This window comes from Pholis gunnellus (assembly GCF_910591455.1).
Source record: "Pholis gunnellus genome assembly, chromosome: 5".
Lineage (NCBI taxonomy): Eukaryota > Metazoa > Chordata > Actinopteri > Perciformes > Pholidae > Pholis > Pholis gunnellus.
The window spans coordinates 23659816-23681045 of record NC_136531.1 but is presented as its reverse complement, the minus strand read 5'-3'; the positions used below and the strand labels follow the sequence as shown (position 1 = coordinate 23681045).

At 44.1% G+C, this 21230-nt stretch overlaps 1 protein-coding gene across 1 annotated transcript; it reads right to left on the bottom strand.

The window, feature by feature from the left end:
* Nucleotides 1-542: 542 nt before the first annotated feature.
* tyrp1b (tyrosinase-related protein 1b) lies at nt 543-6206 on the bottom strand (the record flags this gene model as incomplete). Its single annotated transcript, XM_079159267.1, has 8 exons — nt 543-780; nt 858-1004; nt 1084-1263; nt 1412-1579; nt 3934-4138; nt 4569-4782; nt 5524-5632; nt 5849-6206. The coding sequence occupies 8 exons, from the start codon at nt 6204-6206 to the stop codon at nt 575-577; spliced, it is 1587 nt and encodes a 528-aa protein (XP_079015393.1). The 3' UTR covers nt 543-574.
* Between the last annotated feature and the right edge of the window lie 15024 nt (nt 6207-21230).

The window sequence follows — 21230 nt, the reverse complement described above, 5'->3', positions numbered from 1 at the left end:
GTTTTTAGAGGGTTACAAGCACATGACTCATACTGCGGCAGTAATGTGTTACATCCACATGAGGGCGGTGTGTGTGCTCCTATGAAGACATGAGGACATTGATCTGACTCATCGCTGAGACGCAACATTACATCCAAGTGGTTTGCTGGTGAGCCTCCAGGCCTCAGACAAGCAAATTTGCGCCTGCAGTAAAGGCCTCTATATTAAGTCTGTAGTCTGTTCATATCGTACACTGGGGCATATTATTCACACAGCAATGGGCCCAGATTAAATGCACAATGAATGCAACATCAAATCCAATAGGACTGTTGCCATTCATCTTACAGATAGATGCACTTTGTCTGCATGAATACACGTAATTGGGAGCTGATAAATGGACACTATAGGGGAGAAATAGTCCCCTATAATGTGTACTTACCAACAGCAGACTCTGCCAACAATTTATACCAAATACAATGACACAGACACACAGACTCTGGGTTCAAAACCAGCTCGACTTTATTAGAAGAAGTAAGAAAACAAAACAAAAAAGAACGCGTGAAAATGTTAAGGCCTCTCTGGAAAAGGCGTGGATTTAGACGACGGACTGCGACTTGTCCAGCCTCCGGTCGTCCTCCGAGTAGCGCCGGAACGTCTCTCCCAGCAGCGGCTCCAGGGCCTCGGCCGAGCGGTAGGAGCGGGCGCGCACGGCGCAGGCGATGACGCCGCCCACCACCGCCACCACCAGCACGGCCGCAACGATGGCTATGGTGATGATCTCAGACAGGGTGTAGGCACGAACTGCGGGGTGAGGAGAGGAGAGGAGGGAGGTCATGAGGGGTCATTGGGGATTTGTGCACCAATGTGCCGCTACTCACCTGGCCACTGGACCTCATAGGAGTATCCCAGGTTTTGCGGGGCAGGGACGAACATCTCAGCGTTGGTGACGGGGGGCCAAAATGGAACCATGTTGAATCTGCTGTTGTGCCCGATAGGAGCATTCTCCTCGGGGTACACCACTTCACCTGCAGGAATAGAACAAATGGGCTCATCTATATATTCTTCTGAGTTTGTTCCCGCATCCAGCTCAGTCTGAGCGTATACCTGGTTGGTGCCTGCCGAGCCACTCGTCGAAGATCGCATCGGTGAACGTGTGCAGCAGGACGAAGATGGGATCGTTAGGCGAGAGGTGAGTCTGTCCGCCCGTCCCGTTGAGGAAGAGGTGGGCCAAGTTGTGGAGGCTGCGGATCACCGGGTCGTACATCCCCTGGGGCGCACTGTAGCCTGGAAAAAAACAAATTCACACCCGATTTACCAAAATTTGAAAACAAACGTATGTGCATGCGATTTTAAGGTCAAGTGTGTGCCTGATTATCCTCCACAGGTTAATTGGAGGATGTTCTAATCCGTAACCCGACGCGTAACTGTGCACCTTCAATGGTGTTCCTGAAGCTCTCAGAGGAGGTGGAATAGTATGGCGGCGTGTCAAAGGCGTTGAGCTCCAGACAGTCCAACACGTCCTGGGGCTCAGGCAGCCGCTGCACCATGGGACGTTCCACGTTGCCCGCTGGGTTTCTCCTGATGGGGCTGGTCTCTGTGCCTGGGGGATGAGGACAGAATCCAAGGTCAGAGGTAATGTTATCTCACTCTAGTGCAGGAGAGTTACCTCTACACTCAGACAAAAGATAATTTGGAGAATGACAGTTATGGTTTTTTATGTTTTCAGGTCATCCGTTCGGACCATTCTTGTGAACTCGATATCTCATGGCTGCCTAGAGGGAATTACTTCAAATTTGGCACAAACGTCTACCTGGACTCAAGGATAACCTGATTAGATTTTGGTAGTCAAAGGTCACTGTGACCTCACGTCCATCTCATTTTCGCCATATCTCAGGGATACCTGAAGGGAATTTCTCCAAATTTGTCTCAAACGTCCACTTGCACTCAAATTGGATCAGATTAGGATTTGTTGGGCAAAGGTCACTGTGACCTCACAAAACATATGTTGTCTAATAGGACAACATTATGAAACACGGATGTAAACTGCAACACGACTGGTTGGTGGAGGGATACAACCGTGAGGCGATGGCTACAGTTGGTTTGTGGAGCACCGTAGTTAAAATTCGGGCCATTGGTCCCAACAGAAATGGAAAGAAAAGATGATTCGAAATGTTGTATTTTTTAATTGCTCTCTAATTCTAGACTAGACTAGTTTGATCAGTCTTAAACATGACAGGACGGCAGTTTTCTTGCTTAAATTATTCACTAAAAGTCAACAGTAGAGAGTGGGAGCCTTGTGACTGAACAGAACCATTTTTTTCTTCCTTCTCGCATGCATGATCTCTTTCTTCCTTTTTTTTTTTTGTTGTACTTTCTTTCCCACACATACACAAACACACACACACACACACTCAAGCACATAAACAGAAGGCTACATAACTGAGACTGTCTGTCTGTTTGAAGATTATTCCCTCAGATCAAAGGAACCAGTCGACTGCTAGATTCCTGTCTTCAACAAGCACATGCACAAATGAGGCAACCCCCCCACCCCCTTAACCCATTTAGGGAGATGTTGCTTGTTGACGCAGGAAATACCAGGCCTGTCATGACTCTCTAAGGGGATTAATGAGACAGATCGCTCACACGTTGGCCACTCACATGTACCTGTTACCAAATTCCCTTCTGATACATGAACAGGAACCCCCCTCAATGTGTTTGTAGTAGAGCTCTTCGCTAAAAGAGGATTGACATTCTTCCATTATTCCTATTAGGAAAAATAAATATTATATGGATTAGGTGTGCGAAAAGTAGTGATTTAGGGTTGTAATCTGGTGCCAGTGTGGAATGAGATCCAATCCCCGCAAATCTGATCACGTAAAGTCTAGCTTACAGTGTTACACAGGGTTGCCTTATTCTAGTCTAAACCGCTCGACCCATTGGGAATTAACACTGCACGCTCTGATGTCTGCAATAGAGAAATTAGGCCCAGTGAAGAAATGGCTCAAAGTCCAAGTGTCTTAAAATGCAGTGCTATGAATGCACACAGCAACTCAGAAGAAGTTGTTGAACAAATCGAGTAGTTTCAGACAAACGGTAGTAGTAGAGAGCATATAGAATGTGGCACAACAGCAGTGAGGTATTATTTATAGCAGCTTGTGTTCTACATGCTCTCTTTATGAGCTCTTTGCCCTCTTTTCTGATGCAGCTGCGACTATGTTGTATATCAACACCGCTCTCCTGCACAGTGTGTAGGCCGAATAACGACACTTTGTCACGGCCCTGGCTGTCTGATACCGCCACACAAGGCACCCTTGAGCCTCCATATGAGATGCAATCGGCTTTCATGGACATACATTGTAAACCCATCTGCGTCCGAGAGTGCGACGACGTAGTGTAAAGACTGGATGGGCCAAACAAACAAAGGACTTAACCAGGTTGCTCGTTTTGAAGTTGTGTTATACTTATACATACTTAAACTACGTTAGTACTTAGTGTATGTACTTAGTTTATATTTTACTTAGTGTACATACTTAGTTTACGTTTTACTCAGTTTACATACTTAGTTTAAGTACTTAGTTTACGGCGTTAGTTTACGTTTTACATAGTTTATCTTGTTTACATTTTACTTAATTTACATTTAACTTAGTTTACGTTATACTTAATTTACGTTCTTTGTTTAAGTACTTTGTTGTTTACGTTTTACATAGTTTTCGTACTTAGTTTACATTTAACTGTTTACATTGTTTACATTTTACTTAATTTACATTTTACTTGGTTTACATTTTAATGAGTTTACGTACTTAGTTTACACTTTACTTGATTTACGTTTTACTTAGTTTACATTTTAGTTAGTTTACATCTGACAAAGTGTCAGTATGTGACAAGTTGAGGGATGAGAACGTGTTGGGTATAGTGTGTGTGTGTGTGTGTGTGTGTTACTGCAGCTGTCCTTACCATTGCAGACGGTGCCCAAAGAGTCGTAGTCTTCCACGCTCTCACAGATGACCCTCCACTGGGAGAACACGGAGTTGGAGCTGATGGAGCTCATGTTAAAGGAGCTCCTGGCTCCGAGCAGTTCGTCCGTGCAGATGTCGCACTCGCTGCCTCCGATGGCAAAGTTCCAGTAGGGCAGGGCAAAGGTTGGGTCGCCCAGCATGTCCTGCATTGATGAAATGAAGGAAGTGTTCATGGCGGGATCAATAGATAAATGTGGTAGAAAAAGCTTTATCTCCAAATTATTGTTCAATTAAGCAATGCTGTTTAATGTCCTCCTTCCTTTCTTGTATTCCACTGTCTTTGTTCTTTCAATCCTGCATTATTTTCTTACCATTTTTCCACCTTTGGTAAACATCGCTTATACCTCTATCTGCCCTCCTCCCTCCCTTCTCCCCCTTTCTCCTCCAGGATAGCTTTCCGCTCCGTCTCCAGCTCTTCAAATCCCCACACTCTTTCCTTCCTCGCCTCATCCATCCTTTCTCCCATCCTCACTTCCTTCATCACTCCATCAGCCCAAAAGCCACCTCTCTTTACTCCTTTTCTTTTTCACTCTCCCCCCCTTTATCTCCTTCCCCTCCCTTCCCTCTTCTCACCTGCATGTCTCTCTCCAGTTGCATCAGATGGAATCGGTGCCAGGTGACAAAACCCGGGCCCTCGTGGGAGAAGTCTACGCCTCCGAAGCTGCTCTGGCCCGGCCCCAGGTAGGTTTTACTGACAGAGTAGTAGTGACTCCAAACAAAGTAGTTGTAAATGGTGATGTTCTCAAACTGCGGGGTGTTGCCATCGGGTCCAAACACCTCCTGGTACCTGCAGATGAGAGGAGCAGCAGGATAGATGTCACAACACACTGCTTTAAAATAGCCTGTTTATCTTCTTGTTTTTCACAGCAGAAAAAGCCTCCAAACTCATGTTTGTTAAGTTGGTGTGTAAGAATATTTGCTTTTAGTTGAACTATAAAAATGAGTAGATTGCACGTACATTTTATGTCTGTGTAGCCGCTTTGGGGGGGGGGGGGGCTGAGATACTCTACGTGCCCGTTAATACAGGAGAAATTAAATCTTTTTTATTAGGAGGTTAAAAGGGTTATTTTACCTGCAGCTGAGAATTGCTTAAAAAAAAATCTACTATAATCCTCAACTGACTTGGAAGGAGGTCATTCACAGAATTATGCATTGCTACTTGGAAGATTATAAACCCCTTTAGTCCAGCCTAAACTGATAATTTGCACTTCCACCTGCTGCTTAGGCAGAAAGCCGCCACAAGAAATTTCATGATTTCACTGATAACTTTCAAAACACAGCATGGGGTCACCCATAGCTGTATTACTGGGGCTTTCAACTGCCAAACTCAGCTAGACTGAGCCTGCAGGTCTATGGGCGAAGCTCGGCTGTCTCTTCCACAGTGGTGATACAAAGACTGGCTGAATAGCGATCAATCTCCCTTTCAATTACCATAAAACCAATTTGAAAATACTCCCAAGTCCATACAGAATGATTGTAATAACGCAATATAAATATATATATATATATATATGCTTCTGTGTTGTACCGCCGTGTGCAGATGACCAGGTCAGGATGGACCGTCCTCTTAGCTCTGTCCAAAGCGTTCACAAAGGCCTGCTTCTCGGCTGTGCTCATCTGCATGATATTCCTCCTGACTGGAGGGGGTGGAGGGAGACAGGAGGGCAGGAAGAGAGAGAGAGAGAGAGAGAGAATAAGGGGTTGTTGAGGTGTGGGAGGAACGAGGGAAGAGAGGAGGAGAGAAAATTGTTATTAAAAATAAACACACTGCTTTTCCTATTACAATAAATGCTGCCCACGTTCTCTTAACCGTATTTCCCTATATATAAAGGTCCAGACATCCTTTCTCTTACCCACAGAGATCCTCTGATCACAGTTTGGTCCAGTCAGCCCGTGTCGACACTGCCCGCAGTTGTAGCCACTGAAATTCCCGTTGCACTGGCAGGTGCGGTTGAAAAATCTCAAGGGCCACCTCTCTCGGTCGTCGCGCCCAGCGTAAGGGTACTGGGGCCCGTGGCGCCGGTTGTCTGCCGCGATGGCCACACACTGCCCTCTCCCTGTGCTGGAGCCACACTCGTCCCCCGCCTCCCCCGAGGGGGACGGGCAACACTGGCCGCTCTGCAGCCCCGCGGGGGTGACGCACTCCCGGGGGAACTGGGCCTGCGTTAGGGTGACGCACAGGGTCGCCAGCAGAAGAACCGCTCTCCACATGCTACCCAAAATCCAGAGGAAAAGAGGACGTATTTTAGGTGCACGAGGTGAGTTAGATAGGGAGAATAAAGTTAAGATAAAGTGGGTTAGGAATTTCAGAAACACAAAGATGGAGTAGACACTTTTTTACATGTTGAGAATTGCTGTTTTACATCCATCCATCTTTTTCTAAACCACTTATCTCGGGTTGTAAGGGGGCCGGAGCCTATCCCATCACACAGAAAAAGTCAATCCACTGCAGACATGCACTTCAATTAAGCTCAAGAACAACGCGCCCGCTCTGTGTTCTCTTGTTAAAGCCAATTGTCTTAACATTATTCCGAAACTTCACTTCTTACACGCCCCTGCAGGCAGTTCGAGTCATTATTCATAATTCACAAAGCCATTAGCTTTCAACTCTTACAAGTTCAGAAATGCTTTCAACAACAGACGGCAAGCGGCAATTTGCTTCAACCTTTTTTTTTTTTTTTTTGCAGTTAGATTTGCTTGTCTTTTGAAGCTTGTTGATGAGGAATGAATGAATGGAGGGAGTAGTAGCTTTAGCGGGTGCTATCATTTTTTTCTCAACGAAACAGTGATAACGACTGAAGTTAAGTTACCAATTAAAAAAAGTGTTTTACACTCTCAAGGATCTCTTTTGCAGAGATCCTTAAAACCTTTGCCAACAGCTTAATTGTAAATTAGTCTCATATTTACTTCCAGTTTTGTAAATGTTGCAGAAGCAATCGTTCACACTGTTAGGTTTTAAAACCTATCGCATTCTACAGTTCGTTATGTGAAAAAACAAAAGCATCAGTGTTGTGTGCTTCCCCTACCTCTGACTGTGCATGCTGCTCCTCTCTTTCTGCAGATCTGTTGCCCCCCAAGAGTCGGCCCATTCCCCGCTCTTGGCTTAAATAGCTACTGAGCGCATGACCAGACCTCTGAGGAGCTTGTGTAAGAACTCCCATACACACACACACACAAATAAAGTGCACACACATAGTACACATGAACACACAGGCTTCGTGTGCTTTTTCGAACATTCTTTCATAGGCCTTATGATCACAAGCAGTGCAATAAAAGAATCGACTGTGAGACAGCCGTCATACTTTTTAACGAGTCCTTTTCAACAACATGGTGATGGTTATCTGTGGAGGCAGTTAGGTGTCTGGGCGGGGGGGGTTCTTGATAATTTGCGCACACAAATCAGTCACTTGTTCCCTCTGATAACACAATTGTTGTGCTTGATTTACCGACATTACAGAAAAAGCCACGCACACGTTCAACATTCTCATTTTTTTTATTTGGTACTGTTCAAATCACAAACGGTGATACAAAGTTTAGGAGTTGCGAAGAATAAACATCAAGTTTTAATTATTGTGTCAATAATGACATTTCTTTTTCCTTTTTTTCTTGTTGGCTGGTAAATCAGGGGAATTGCTCATACCCACTGCCCCTTTTTACATCATTTTCAACAGCTTTTGAACAGCTTGACTGATGTGGTCAGTATGAAAAGCATTTCCTAACAATTTTATTCAAATCAAACTAGAGTCATAACACTTTTGATCCCCTTTACACACACACACACGCACGCACACACACACACACACACACACACACACACACACACACACACACACACACACATGCATGCACACAGAGTATTTTCAACATGCTCTTACTGTTCACTCATTCTCACAGGTGTGCTCACCCGCTTAATGCGCACTCCTACTTACGCTCGCTCACACATGCCAACTGTGTGACAGTGTCGCTTTCTTTCAATTTACACTCGCACAGGCAGTCATGAACACCAAATGCAAATGTGTTAAATATACAGGCGCTATCACAGTTAGAATCTAAGGCCGTCTGTGTTGGGTTGGTTACAGTTTGAGAATTCAAGGGTGATTCATTGGGTGGATTGGGTGCAGGGTTAGCGGAGTGGCTTTCTTATTTTTTATATTTAGATACAGTAGGAACAGATAGAACGGTTGGATCCCCTAGAGAATGGAAGTCCTGAGGTCTTGCGAGGAGTCCGGTCCCGGTCCAATGCTGGCCGACTCCTCTGCTGAGCTGGGCGGGAGGTTGGACATGGCTATAGCCCGCTCCTCTTCGTTCTGCTCTTTGTTTCGGGCCAGGGTTGAAGCAGCGTCAGATGTGTCAAGTGCTGCTATCCTGGTGGAGAGGACAGACGGGGCAGATGTCAGCCATTTAACAGTTGGGTGAACTGCAGAGAGTTCTGTTTGACACCAGGAATAATCACCGACGCAGTGCAAGCAATAGAAGCGACTTGATGCAAATGAGGACAACATCTGTTTTCGCTTTTACACGAGAACAAAGACAGGCTCGTTCTGATGGTGTACTTAGGGTACCAGTAAAATACAAACACAACTTAATTTGGTGTTTTCATAATGGCCGTCGAACTGCTGTTGAACATGCTGCGAGCAAATGCTAATATTGTAACTGCAGGGTCTGTTTATTTAATGACGCACCAGATGGAGAAGCTTGCAAACTGTGGTGGAAGGAGATACGCTGGGAGGTAATGACACACCCAGATATAAATAGATCGGTTGACATTATCGACTAATTGCAGGTGACAGCGTCCTGGACACAAGAAGTTCTAAATGTGCTGCATGTGTTTTCAAAATGCCCACGTAGATTTACCCTCAAGGGTACCCAGACTGCCTTTGGTCATTCATTACTGCTCCAATCTGGCATGGTGCACAATAGAATGCTGCAGGAATGACCTGAATGGGTTTTTGGTTAGTTGCCTGTGGTTAACACAAGCTGAAGAGGTTTTGACGTTTTGTTCTACGATATGAAATATGCCAGTAAATATACCCCCTCAAGAATTTGAGCCGCCGTCACGGCGATCAGTCCGCCTTCTCAGCCTCACTGTTTTCTCGCGCTCATGCAACCGTGGTGTAGTTCTATTTTAGCCTAACGTTAGCTTTTTACTTCTGCTGATTGCATTCACAGTTAAAAATCATAAAAGTGAGATTCATTTATGAAGATAATCTAGCTGATCAAAACGTGTAAGTATCGTGTTTTTGCTTATTTACTGCAACAATCCGAAATCCAATGAACAAATCACGATGGCTTTTTGTTTTTGAACCAGTATGATGATGTTGACCTACAACCTCTATGGAATTCTGCAACCTTCTCGAACTTCACGGGTCCCGCCAAAGCACAGGGTTATTTGTTTCATGTTAGGGCAGGTTTGTCATGTACAGCTATGTGCTCCGATTAAGGGGGTTTAGTTATTTTTAAATGTATTTTATTTAGAAAAGTTAAATTTTTTCTGTCTCCTTATGTACCAATTGTCTTCGTCGATGCTTATGCACCCAAAGTGATGGAAAGAGACCGGTGAGGCTAAGTTAACCTGGTAAGTTAATGGTCAGTAATGGAGAAAACAAACGGTAGCTTCTGTTCCTGGGTCGGGATTGGGTATCGAATTTGAAAGTGTCTGTTCAGTCAGTTTTAGACAGGTCTGCTCTAAAAGATCTGCCAGTCTTGGGTCTTAGTTTTAGGCCTGTGCATAACTCTAATAGATTAATACATTAATACAATGGCTTCTGATGTGTACAAGGAGCTGCACTTTGTGCCGTAATTTTTGAGACTGCTGCTGAATATGTAACGGATAGTTTTCTAAAAGTGACGTTTGTGGTTTGTTGGCAGTGTTTTCAGTGATTCCCTCATTCAGTGGCAGCTGGATTGTCACTGCTGCTATAACATTTCTGAACAAGGACACATTTCAAGATGAGCCTGTTGACTGTTTAATAATTCAGTGTTGCTTTGTTATCGCCTGTGCTATGCACACTTAAGATTTCTCTTCAGATTTTAGATTTCATCCTTGCCCCCATACTTCCACATGGTCGCGCCTCACGCACGCACACCTTTAGCTTATTATTGATCCGAGCCTTGCTAGTCTTATTAGGAATAATAGTGGTATTAACCAGTTCACAGGACTCACACTCTCATGTGACCCAGCTAGCAGCCTTCTGAGCGCATAGCTTAGCCAGGAGGGAATCAGCTGAGAAGCACACAGCTGGTGGTTCCTATGAACCACAAGATTGCAGGTCAGTGCACAGCATTCAGTCGGATTGCAACGGGCAGGCCTGACATCCGGCTAGTGTTGGTGACTACTGATCCTGTAGAAGTCAGTTTGGTGGTCGCAGAAAATCTGACTCTAGGGGGGAATCTAGCAAATACGTGGGCCTACTCTCTGAGCTCAGTGAGATGTAAACCATGTAGCCCTTCAAATGAAACCTTGAAATAGCTTAAATCAGACTAAAGACCTGCATGGCGTACTTATAGCTCCCAATAAATCTAGCAGAGCAATGTTTGGAGATTATTAGATCAAGACTCGTGAAGGCCAACAATGAGTCCTTTCTTTGCTTTATTAAAGCCACTAAGGAACTTTTATTTAGCGTTGAATTTGGACCAGTGAGATTCGTATTTGCTACATTCACCACCACTTTCGTGGACACAAGTTGAAGTGTTTCAGTGGCGTCTTTCTCTGTGTAAGTGGTTCTGAATGTCGTATAGAACTTTTGATCTATAATCCATCTGTATGTCTCTATCTATGTAACCAATATAGATGTTAGATGTTAACATACTGTTGAGCATCCCCATTGCCTGCAGGAAGTGTGTCGTCACTGCAGTCACCTCCCGTAGCTGCCTCCGGTTCAACACACCCTTCCTCACACGCACGCTGAAAGGCCGGGGTGCTGCACGCACACACATACACAAACAAACAAAAAATCTCAGATATTACTGCTGTTGTTGACCGTTGCCCGTATACAAATTAACTGCATGCTGTGTTTGGCCATGTGGAAAAAACCAGTACAGCATATTACTGGAAGGCCATTCTCACTTTTTTTATTTTGCGAGAGAAATACTGAACCAGTACTGGGCACAGTCTCCTCATGTCACCATCCATCAGCGGGGAAAATGTTAGCTGCAGCTTGTGCAACATCAGAAGCAATCGTGTACCAGCCCTGCTGTAAGTCCCATCTGTGATTGTAGCGCTGCTGGTGCTACAGCTAGCAATCAGATGGCTTATTTTCGGCGATTAGAGAAGAAGCTCTGGGATATGGTCGGCACTTGTGCAAAGGCAGACTGAGTATTATTTTGATAACCATTCATAAAAAGTAAAGAGAGTAAAAAAGAGTCTGTTTTACAAAGACTAAGCCAGTACGGTTAGATTAGGGTTGTAATGGAAATCAAATTTCCTACGAGGCACTTGGATGTATAAAGTAGCTCATTATGTCGATAGATGGCAAGCTACAGGAAATAATACTGTCTAGAAGTTGAGCAGCAAAATGATAGGTTATGAAATATCCCTTTTTTAAGTCTGTGTTCCTTGAGACTGAGTGCCCCGAAAACCGGTGATGCCTACCTGTTTTTGTTACGACATTTGAGGATATAGATAATGATGATAACGGTCTCCAAAACGAGGAAGGCTGCAGCAGAAATAGCCCCAATCTTCCATGCCTCCAGGCTCTGCTCACTTGTCTCTAAACAGATGCATTAAGGCAGAGAGAGAGAGAGAGAACGGGAGAGCAATAAAAGGGAGGGCAGACGAGGAGGAAACTTGACATCTGATGCACACTACACTTTGCACATGAAGGAGGCTGTATTCTGACATTCCATCTGTTTTACACTATCACATTCAAGTTTTCCAGGAAAAAAAGAGAAGAAAAAAACCTGCTTTCTATTGACATGTCATTTTACAAGCTGTTTTTAAATCAGTTCAAAGGGGCATTTGTTTGATGCATAGAGGGCATAGAAACTGTGTAAAGTAAATACTTCTCATCCATTTCAGTGAGGCAGAAAATAGCACATATTGTGACAGGAGAGTCCCAACGTTCTGGTCTTCCCCACCAGCCAGTGTGTAGTCAGCCTGCTCCACTGTTTATTGAAATGGAAAATTCAACTTGGCCATCTGCATATATCGCTGGCAGAATGACGATGATGATCTGTTTTCATCTTCTCCACTCTACCCAAGTTTTAAGCTGCAGAAAATCTGCTGTAATATACAGTATACCCAAACCCATTTTTTAGCCAGATATGCAAGTCCGGAAACTGCACTAGAGAACAGTATGTATTGTTTTTTACTTTAAAGTTCAACTTTTGAGAAATACACATTTAAGAGCTTATTTTACTACTTTGTCTATTTGCGTCTCTAGATTTCTCCTGAATTCAACAAAAGGCAGCATAAGATAATGCCTCATTTGCGTATTTAAACATAACATTTCAGAAAACCTGTGATACAAAATATAATTGTCTTAATGTAAGTAAGTTTCATGGTGATATATAATAGTTAATATGTTCACCACATAGGGGACCTGGAGAGTCTCCCCTTTATTGAGACATAATGATATAAGAATGAATGAAGAGTAAATATGGGAGTTAACTGTGATATATGTTGTTTTATCTTTTCATGTTCCATTTTACCTTTGTTTCCGGCTGCATCTTCCACCAGCTCATTGGCCTCCCCTGGTTCCTCCCCTTCTGCCTGAGGGGGTTCAGCTAAAACATCCTTCACAAAATGATCCAGTGTAGGTTGGGCCTCAACAGGGTCATGTGGCGAAAGGTCAACTGTTGGGGCGATGATCTCATTGCCATTGTTGGGTGTTTCCTCACCAAGGGCATTTTCTCCAGGCTCCACCCCACCTAGGGATGGTCTGGGGGTGGGAGCCTGGTTCTCGGGGCTCAGCTCCATGGAGGCCTCATCACCGTCCTCCGGCTCTGGGGCAGAGATCACCAGCACTTCTATAAGAAGGGTTTGGTATGTGACACACAGATGAAAATGAAGCCGAGAGGTCAAGGTTTAGGGTTTGTCGAGTGGACCTATGGAATGTAGAATAATGCATAGATGTGCTCCAGCCGAGATTGGAAGGTGGTTCATGACTTGTATGCTTACTCAAAGTATGTCTTCACAGTGCTGAATGTGTATTTAGAATACCAGTCTTTTTGCATGCGTCACACCAACCATTGGGCTTTGAGAGATTTTTTTTAGAAGTTTCGACTGATAAATGATTAATGTTTGTGTCAGGATATTCTGAGTAAACATTTTCTCAGGCGCTTTCTACCAAAAGCTTGTTGAAAACATGTCAAAACATCAGTCGTTTCCCAATCCAACCAGAGCAGCTAATGTTGAATGTTTTGCCTCGGTTTTTCAGGACACGGGCTGGTAAATGATATTATTGTAAAGTGTATAAAAGGGGCTTATAATCTTTGTTTAGGAGCTTTCCTCTCTTAAAGTAGGTTAATATGCAAACAATGCAGGCTCAACCAAAGCTGCTGAGTCTAATGCAACTGAATGTTTAAAGACAAATACCATTGCAGTTTTAGGTTTTTGTGACCCAAATAATGAACGGGTTTTTACATATTCAACATTTAAGATGTTATATTGTCATTAGATAAGGATGTGCTGAAAGTAAAGTGAGAAATATGGAGCTCATTAATAAAATGGGAAGAAATATCGACGAGAAGATTTGGATTTGTTGGGAGTTTTGAGGTTGTTTGTGAATTCAGCCGGGGCATGGTGCCAGCCGCAGACCACCTCACCAAGGCCTAATTTCTCACCTTGATCCTCTTTTTCACTGCCATGTGAGGTCTCCAAAGCAATCTGCTCCTCTTCTCCTGCTTGTTGGTGGTCGCCCCCCTCATTCGCCAGGGCCACTGATTCTCCCTTGATTACACTCTCTTCCCCCACTTCCGTACCTTCTGTCCCAAAGTCTTCAGCAGCGCCTTCCCCCACCACTAAATGGCCTTGTTCGTCCTCTACTTCCAGTCCTTTGGCATTATTCACTATGTTTATCTCCTCTACTGGCTCCCCTACTACCGTCTGTGTGGTCTCTATCTCCAAATTATCAATATGCGGGACGATGGCGTCCATTTCATCAACCTGAGTTCCTTCATCTACCCACACGTCCTCTATCTGCTCCACGCCAACCACCGCCAGGCTGGGGTCGGACTCTATCACGGTCTCTGGCTCTCCATCTACTGCCACCTCCATTACAGCCAGGGTTTCCTCTACCTCCTGCGTTTCTGTTTCAGCTGCTACTTTTTCTTCCGACAACACAGCCTGCTCCTCGCCGTCCTCCGCCCCTGCCTCCCCGACCTCCAAATACCCTCCTGTCTCTTCTAACGCAGCCACAGTGTCTTCTACAATCCTCTGACTGACTTCGGTGTCTAGAGACTCGTCGATGACCTCCACTCTCTCTGCCTCTACGCCCGCTGTGGTCTCCTCCACAGATCCAGTCACGGCCTCCCCTTCCCCCTCGACAACCCCTTCACCCTCCTCAGCTACAACTTCTAATGCATCCACCACTGCTACCTCCTGCTCCTCTTCCACACCATTATATCCCCCCACGGCGCCCATATCTTCGCCCTCCGCCTCCTCCACTGCCTGCTCCAACACCTCTGCCTTTGTGTCAGTTTCCACCTCTCCTTTATCAGCCTCAAGGGCATCCTCCTCAGCCGCCTCCCGCACTGCTTCCTCATCTGCTTTTGCTTCACCTCCTACTTCCACTTGCCCCCGAGCTGCCTCCACCACCCTCTCCAGCAGATCCTTCAGCACTTCTTCTGCCCCGCGGCTCTCCACCTGCTCTGAGGCCTCCTGCACGGCCTGCTGCACCTCCTTCAGGCTAGGGGGGCCCACCGCGGGTACCACCTCAGCAGGGAGCAGCTCTGGTTCCTGGTGTATGGCTGGGCCATCTTGCAAGGTGACCGCTGTCGAGGATTGGATGGAAGTAGACGGATCTGAGGAGATAGTATCAAAAATGTATGGTGTTTTGTAGCAGCTGTAATCTGGAATATGTGATCAAGGGTGTGTGTTATATTGATACCGATGATGCGGGAATGTTGACCACTCAAGGAACTGGTCCAAAGATTATAGTTATGGTTATATTATTGATTATAATGCCATATGTGGCACCATACCAACTGCAAATCCCTTCATTTAACATTCTGTGTCCTTACCATTGGCTGATAATGCAATTATTCACTGGAGACAGAAGGGTCAGTTAAAAGTCATCAGCACGTGTAGGCGCAAGTCTATTGGAAATGATTAAGTCAATTTGCGGTTTGGATTTATTTTCAACAAAACACGTTACATATCATCACATAGATAATCAAGACTATTTGTATAATGCCACCCTACCTTCAGACGTGCAGTGTTGTATCAACAAAACCACTAGGAATCCTGTCAAAAAGCAGTACTCCATGTTGTCAGAGAAAACATTAAAAAAATGATACTCCAAAAACAATCCACGGTCTCTCCCAGGAGAACACTATTTACTTCCTTTCAATTCCTTCAATCTTGCTCAAACGTCAAGTGTGAGCGTGTACACCGCCACAAGACCGTACACTGAGTGTGTAGAGTAAATTGGGCCCGGGGCAGGGAGGGCAATGTTAGTGGGTGACGTTGAAAGGAGGGAGGGTGGAAAAACGAACATCGCCATGTTAAATGTTGCCACCCCGAGGTGTCTCCGTGCCACCAGGTGTCTCTATGGGAGTTGGGAGGGGGAGGGGGTAAAGTAGCACTTCAGTGCTAAATGCTACCGAGACCCTTACAAGGGCTGTGGTGAAGCTTGGGCGGCATGTCACACACATAGTGAACCCTAGAAGAGCAATTATAGATGAGCTGCGAGTTTGGGGCGTGACTGATGCTACCATTAGGGCTTGACATAGAGTTAGAGAAAGTAGAGCAAAAGCAAAAGTTCATGCACCTGACAATAAAGTAGCATTGTTTTGAGTAAGGGTTAGTGAAATGGCGTCCCTTATGTGTGCGTGTTTAACAAGTGTTTTTATGAATCGCTTTATATGGCCTTTCTTTCTACTACACTATACACCACACTTCTATGCCACCAGTGCAGAGTAAGGGTTGGAATGGCACGGTGATGCCACGTGGTTTCCAACTGTTAGGTTATCTAACAAAGACATCCATGTCTATCATGTTATGTAATACAAAGAATGTTTATTTTATATGGATGTCTAGCGTCTGCCTGTTTAGTCTCACGACAGCAAGGTTAGTGTAGGGATTCACGGAAATTGGAAGTAGGTATTACATTAATTGGGATCTATCTCTGAATGTGCAGTGGCAGCCACAGTGTGTTACCGGAGGCAATGAGAAATCCCCAGCTGAGTTTATGTGCAGGCAGTTTATTTATACTCATATCCAGGTTGGCATCATTGACACATCCCAAGCATATACAAAAAAGCACTTGGACTGAAGTGTTTAAATTGTCTCTGTGGACGCAGCCAGGTATGAGATTGACCATCTGTGTTTTTGCAATCCCAAATTTCTCCATTGGAAAAAATGATGAAATTTATATTTGCTTGAATGCAAGCAAACACGCAGATCCATGCTGTAAGCTGAGAGTTCAGTAATAAAGGGGTGAAGCAGCCAAACAAACTTAGTGCTAAATACAGTGGAGTTAACAGAGGGCCTAGTGTTATGCCACACTAGCTTTGTGGCTCTTTGTCCACCACAATGGTCCCAACTGAACTATCTCAACAACTATTGGATGGATTGCCGTAAAACTCTATGAAAGAAAGACTATGAATCCAAATTGATTTTGGTCACTGCACTGATTTTGGTCCTTTATTGCAGCCGTGAGATTGACATGTGTGGTCTCAACTCATACTGGATGGATTGCCATTCAATTTGGTACCCAAATCCATGTACCCTCAGGATGAATTGTTACCACTTTGTGAACTCTTCAACTTTTCATCACCAGCTCAAAACTTAATTTGTACTGTACTTTTGTTTATGACCACACACTGGCAAAACTGACATTCCCATGTGCCTCAGCTGCTCTTTGTGGTCAGCGCTAATTTAGCAAATGTTAGCATGCGAAAACGCTTAATTAAGAAGGTGAACATGGCAAGCATTGCACCTGCTAATCGTCAGCACGTGAGCATGTTAGCATGTTGAAATTACTGTACATTAAGCTCAAATATCACTGTGCCTCACAGAGCTAACATGGATGTTAAGTCTTGTTTAGTGTCATTTGACAAAACTGTGAAAGCAGACAACTTAGTTAGTATATGCAAATTATTTAAACAGCATTTGTACTGTATGGGAATGATACTGTCCCAAGCTTTTTTACCCAGAAATGGCTCTATTCATTGATTGCTAGGTCAGTGAGAAACAATGATGGAGGCTTAATAATGCGTAATAGTCGACCCTCTGGGAAGCTAACATGTAACTTTCCTTTCAATGAAATCAGCTGATCCTGACCTAAGGCTCCATTGACTCTCATGCCAAAAGACCAGCGTGACAAAGCTATAAACCTGTGTCACGGAGCCAATGAGATTTACAGACCCAACAGCTTATTATCTGTCTGGCCCCTCAGCAGGAAAACTGTTCCGAGCTATAAAACTAACTACGGAAATAATAGAGACATTTTTTGCTCTCAGTGTTGGTATGAGAACATGTCAGTGTTATTCTCTGTGGTCCCGTTGTTGCTTTTGACGCCACGGGGGGTGTTGCACAGTGATCTCTGCTTCAATTCGATTTATTTGACAATTCAGCGGCAAATCTGCGCTTCTGTATATCAAGAGTCTCTGTCTCAAAACAAACCATAGATAGAAACAGAGTCTGGGGGGGCTTCAGAGAAGCAACAAAACATATGCCAATTGTTTTTTTCTCTGCTTACATTGTTGTTTTCTTTGGAAATCAATCTAACTTTTGTATTTTCTGATCTCTCTCTCTCTTTCTCTTTCTTTCTCTCATTCGTGACTGCAGGAGATTAGGTCTGAAAGGTTAATACAGTCACATGAGCTTCACATTGTGCTTTGTGCTACCAGGCAGTAGCACTCCATACTTGGCTTGTGACTGGGCTGGAGAGGGGGATTATTACAATGATGCATACTGTATGTTGTCTACATACACATACTACGTGCAGCCACCTCACCCTCATTACCTCAATATCTCAACACACACAAGCACACACACACACAAACATACACAAATGTACTGTGTACAATCAGACACAAACACTAACGAGCATAAACACTGTATAGTAATGGAAAACTGAATTAAACTTTCACACACAAATATTTCTGAGGCAAAATTGCATGTTAGCTTGTAAACTTTTAAACAAATATGGGGGGGAAAACGTATTGAATTGCATGATTTCTCTTCTGTTTGGAATACGTATGAACAAACTCAAAGGTTCAATTGCATATTTCTCTACAGAAACCATCAGCGACCCTTAAACGCAACTTTCTCTCTCGCTCTCTCTCTCTCTCTCTCTCGCTCTCTCTCTCTCTCTCTCTCTCTCTAAGTAATGGGTTTCCCCAAAGCACCCTAAGTGTTGGGGTTACATGTAATTTGATAAACCAAAATAATAGTGGCGACGGTAAAGCTGGTGCATGGTTTGTGTAGCTTCTGAAGCCGGTCTATGATTAGGGTGGGGAAGAGCAAGACCCTGCGCTGTGCTGTGAGGCCATAGGAGTTGCTGTCTGTATTTCACATCTCACTGTTGGTATTTCAGATGTGCTCTCCATGAAAAGAGGGCGGTGGGGGGGGGTAACCAACACTAACCTCCACCCCAGCCTGGTCCACAGTCCAAACTCACTGACACTAACCACTGAAAAATATCACACATCTAGGCACTTTGAACACTTGTATTTACATCCATTACACACAGTTTATGGGGACGCTCCATTGGTGATTTGGACAGAAAAGATTCTTTCGTTCTATCGACTTTCAATTTATTATGAGGAACAAGTGGATGAGACATAATGTGATACGACAGTTGAAGACTATTGTCTTAAATGTGCAAATGTAAACATTAGGGGTTACAGTTCACATAATTCTCGGTTTGGTTCAATACAAACGGCATAATACAGCAATGCCATCATAAAGTATGTTCTTTTTTTACTTTAAACAATGATGGATTCATTTGTGCACAGGAAGCTGCAGCAACTCCTGTTTTGTCTTTAACATGTGCGCTGCTGTGGTGCTTCAGTGAAAGAAGGTCACAATCTCTCTGATCTTTGGAGGAGGCGAGAGATCCGCTGCACTGACGTTGCTTTCTGAGACGCTAGATTAATGACATGGGCCTATTTGTGTCATTAGTCAGCTAGCTTTGTGTAGCCCGTGACGTCCGGCCGTCTGTTGTCAGAGCAGCAGCGGATGCTTCGGACATTTGATTCTCTGTTTGGGCTTTTGTTTTCTTTTACAAAGCAGTAATTATGGTCTGGTGAAATGGGCTCGTGAAGGAGTAGTGTCACAGGGCTCAATAACATTAAGCATGTTAGTACAGCCTGCGTTTTCAACTCCAGAGTAGGTCTCATATCCGCGGCTATGAATATACCTTTAGCCCTGTTTGAATCGGTAGGGAGTAGCTACCTCAACGCTGCGGGGACAGTTTGTAGCGTGTGTGCTCCTGTTGGTTTTCCTGGTAAGCTAGTTTAGCATAGCGTGTAGAATGTTGTTCTTCTGTGGTAGGAGGGTCAGTTGTTGTCTGTTACGTTGAGTGGGTTGCCAAGTTGAGCGCAGTGGCTCCACCAAGAGAACATTATATTTCCCACAATTTAAGCTTTGGCATAAATGCCATAGTATTATTCAAATGTATTGTTTGGTTCGTAATGTGTACCGAGCCGTAAGCCTCGTACCGAACGGTTCAATACAAATACGTGTATTGTTACACCCCTGGTAAAAGTTATGACCCCATTTGTCATTTTGCTGTCTGATGCAGTTCAAATGCGTTTGTCATCTACAGGAGGATCTGTCATTTTATCCATGGCAACATTTTTAGCATTGAGCTTTTTAACAGCAGCAGTAATGATTTGTAGATGTAGATGCCAATGTGCGCCATCTACAGGCAAGGAAAGCTATCGCCTCTGCAGTTTTGACACTGCCCACCTGCAAAGTTGTTTTTGGTCTACTTTAAGTATTTTTTATAAATCTGTGTCGTAATTTGCAAAATTTTGAATTTGCATTTGTTAGTAAGAACAAACAAAAGTTACATAAAAAAGTCATGATAAACTCTGTGAGAAAAAAGAGACGAGCCAGATCAGGAGCTGCAGCAGAGAAGAAGCTGCTGCTGTGGAAAAGATACATGTTCAATGCGTACAGTCACGTCCTGAGTGTTAGGGGGTGCGAAACAACTGTCGACTGTTGCACAAGGGCCATTAACTGTAGTGAACAGTACAAAAATGCACAATGATGAAACAAAATTAAGGATTGCACCATTGTGGGTTATGGTTACAATTGTTGTTCTTCTGCATAAAGAAAAAAAGTTTGGAGCAACCTTAGTCAATCACTGATTTAATGCACCACCCGGCAATTACTCTAACTGATCCAAATCAAACACACCCACAATGTTGCATCACTAACAGTTGCACTGCTAGGCCTGAAAAAACACTTAATGCTAAAATGCTCATGGTGGATCCTCCAGCAGGGACTTCTCTGTGAGGGCCGAACGGACTGGATAGCGTGCTTTGAGAATAAACGAGCAGAGAAGTTGAGCCAAGAGCAAATTGAGGAGGACTTTGCAGTGCTCGAGACAGGTTTAGACGGGTGAGCACAACAACAACACATTCTCCAGATGAGAACTTCAACAATCACCACGTTGCCTAGCAATGTAGTTCTGTGTGCAGCTCTCTTTTTGCTTTAATATGTTTGTGTCTGCAGCGGCTGGGGATTTTATACTTTTTATACACCTCCATGTTGTTTGCCTTGGTGACGTTTCATTCTGCTATTGATTCTACAAGAAGTCACAGGTATGTCGTTTAATATTGCTTATTGCACCTGCCACACTGTCCTTTTTCTTAATTTTTTTTGACATTGTCGCCCATTTTTGTTTACTTGACTGAGTTGTGTCTCTTGGTCTGGGTGAGGCAATGCTTAGAAAGGCTGTTGTAGAAGTATAACTGATATTCTGATATTAATTATAATTGATCAGTTGTATGCACTGGCTGCAAAGTGCCTTCTGTGGAAGTGGAATGTATTGTTGGTTTGGACATAAGGCGTGATGTTGGTCCATGTCGGTCCACTAGTGTGTACGTTGATATTTAATG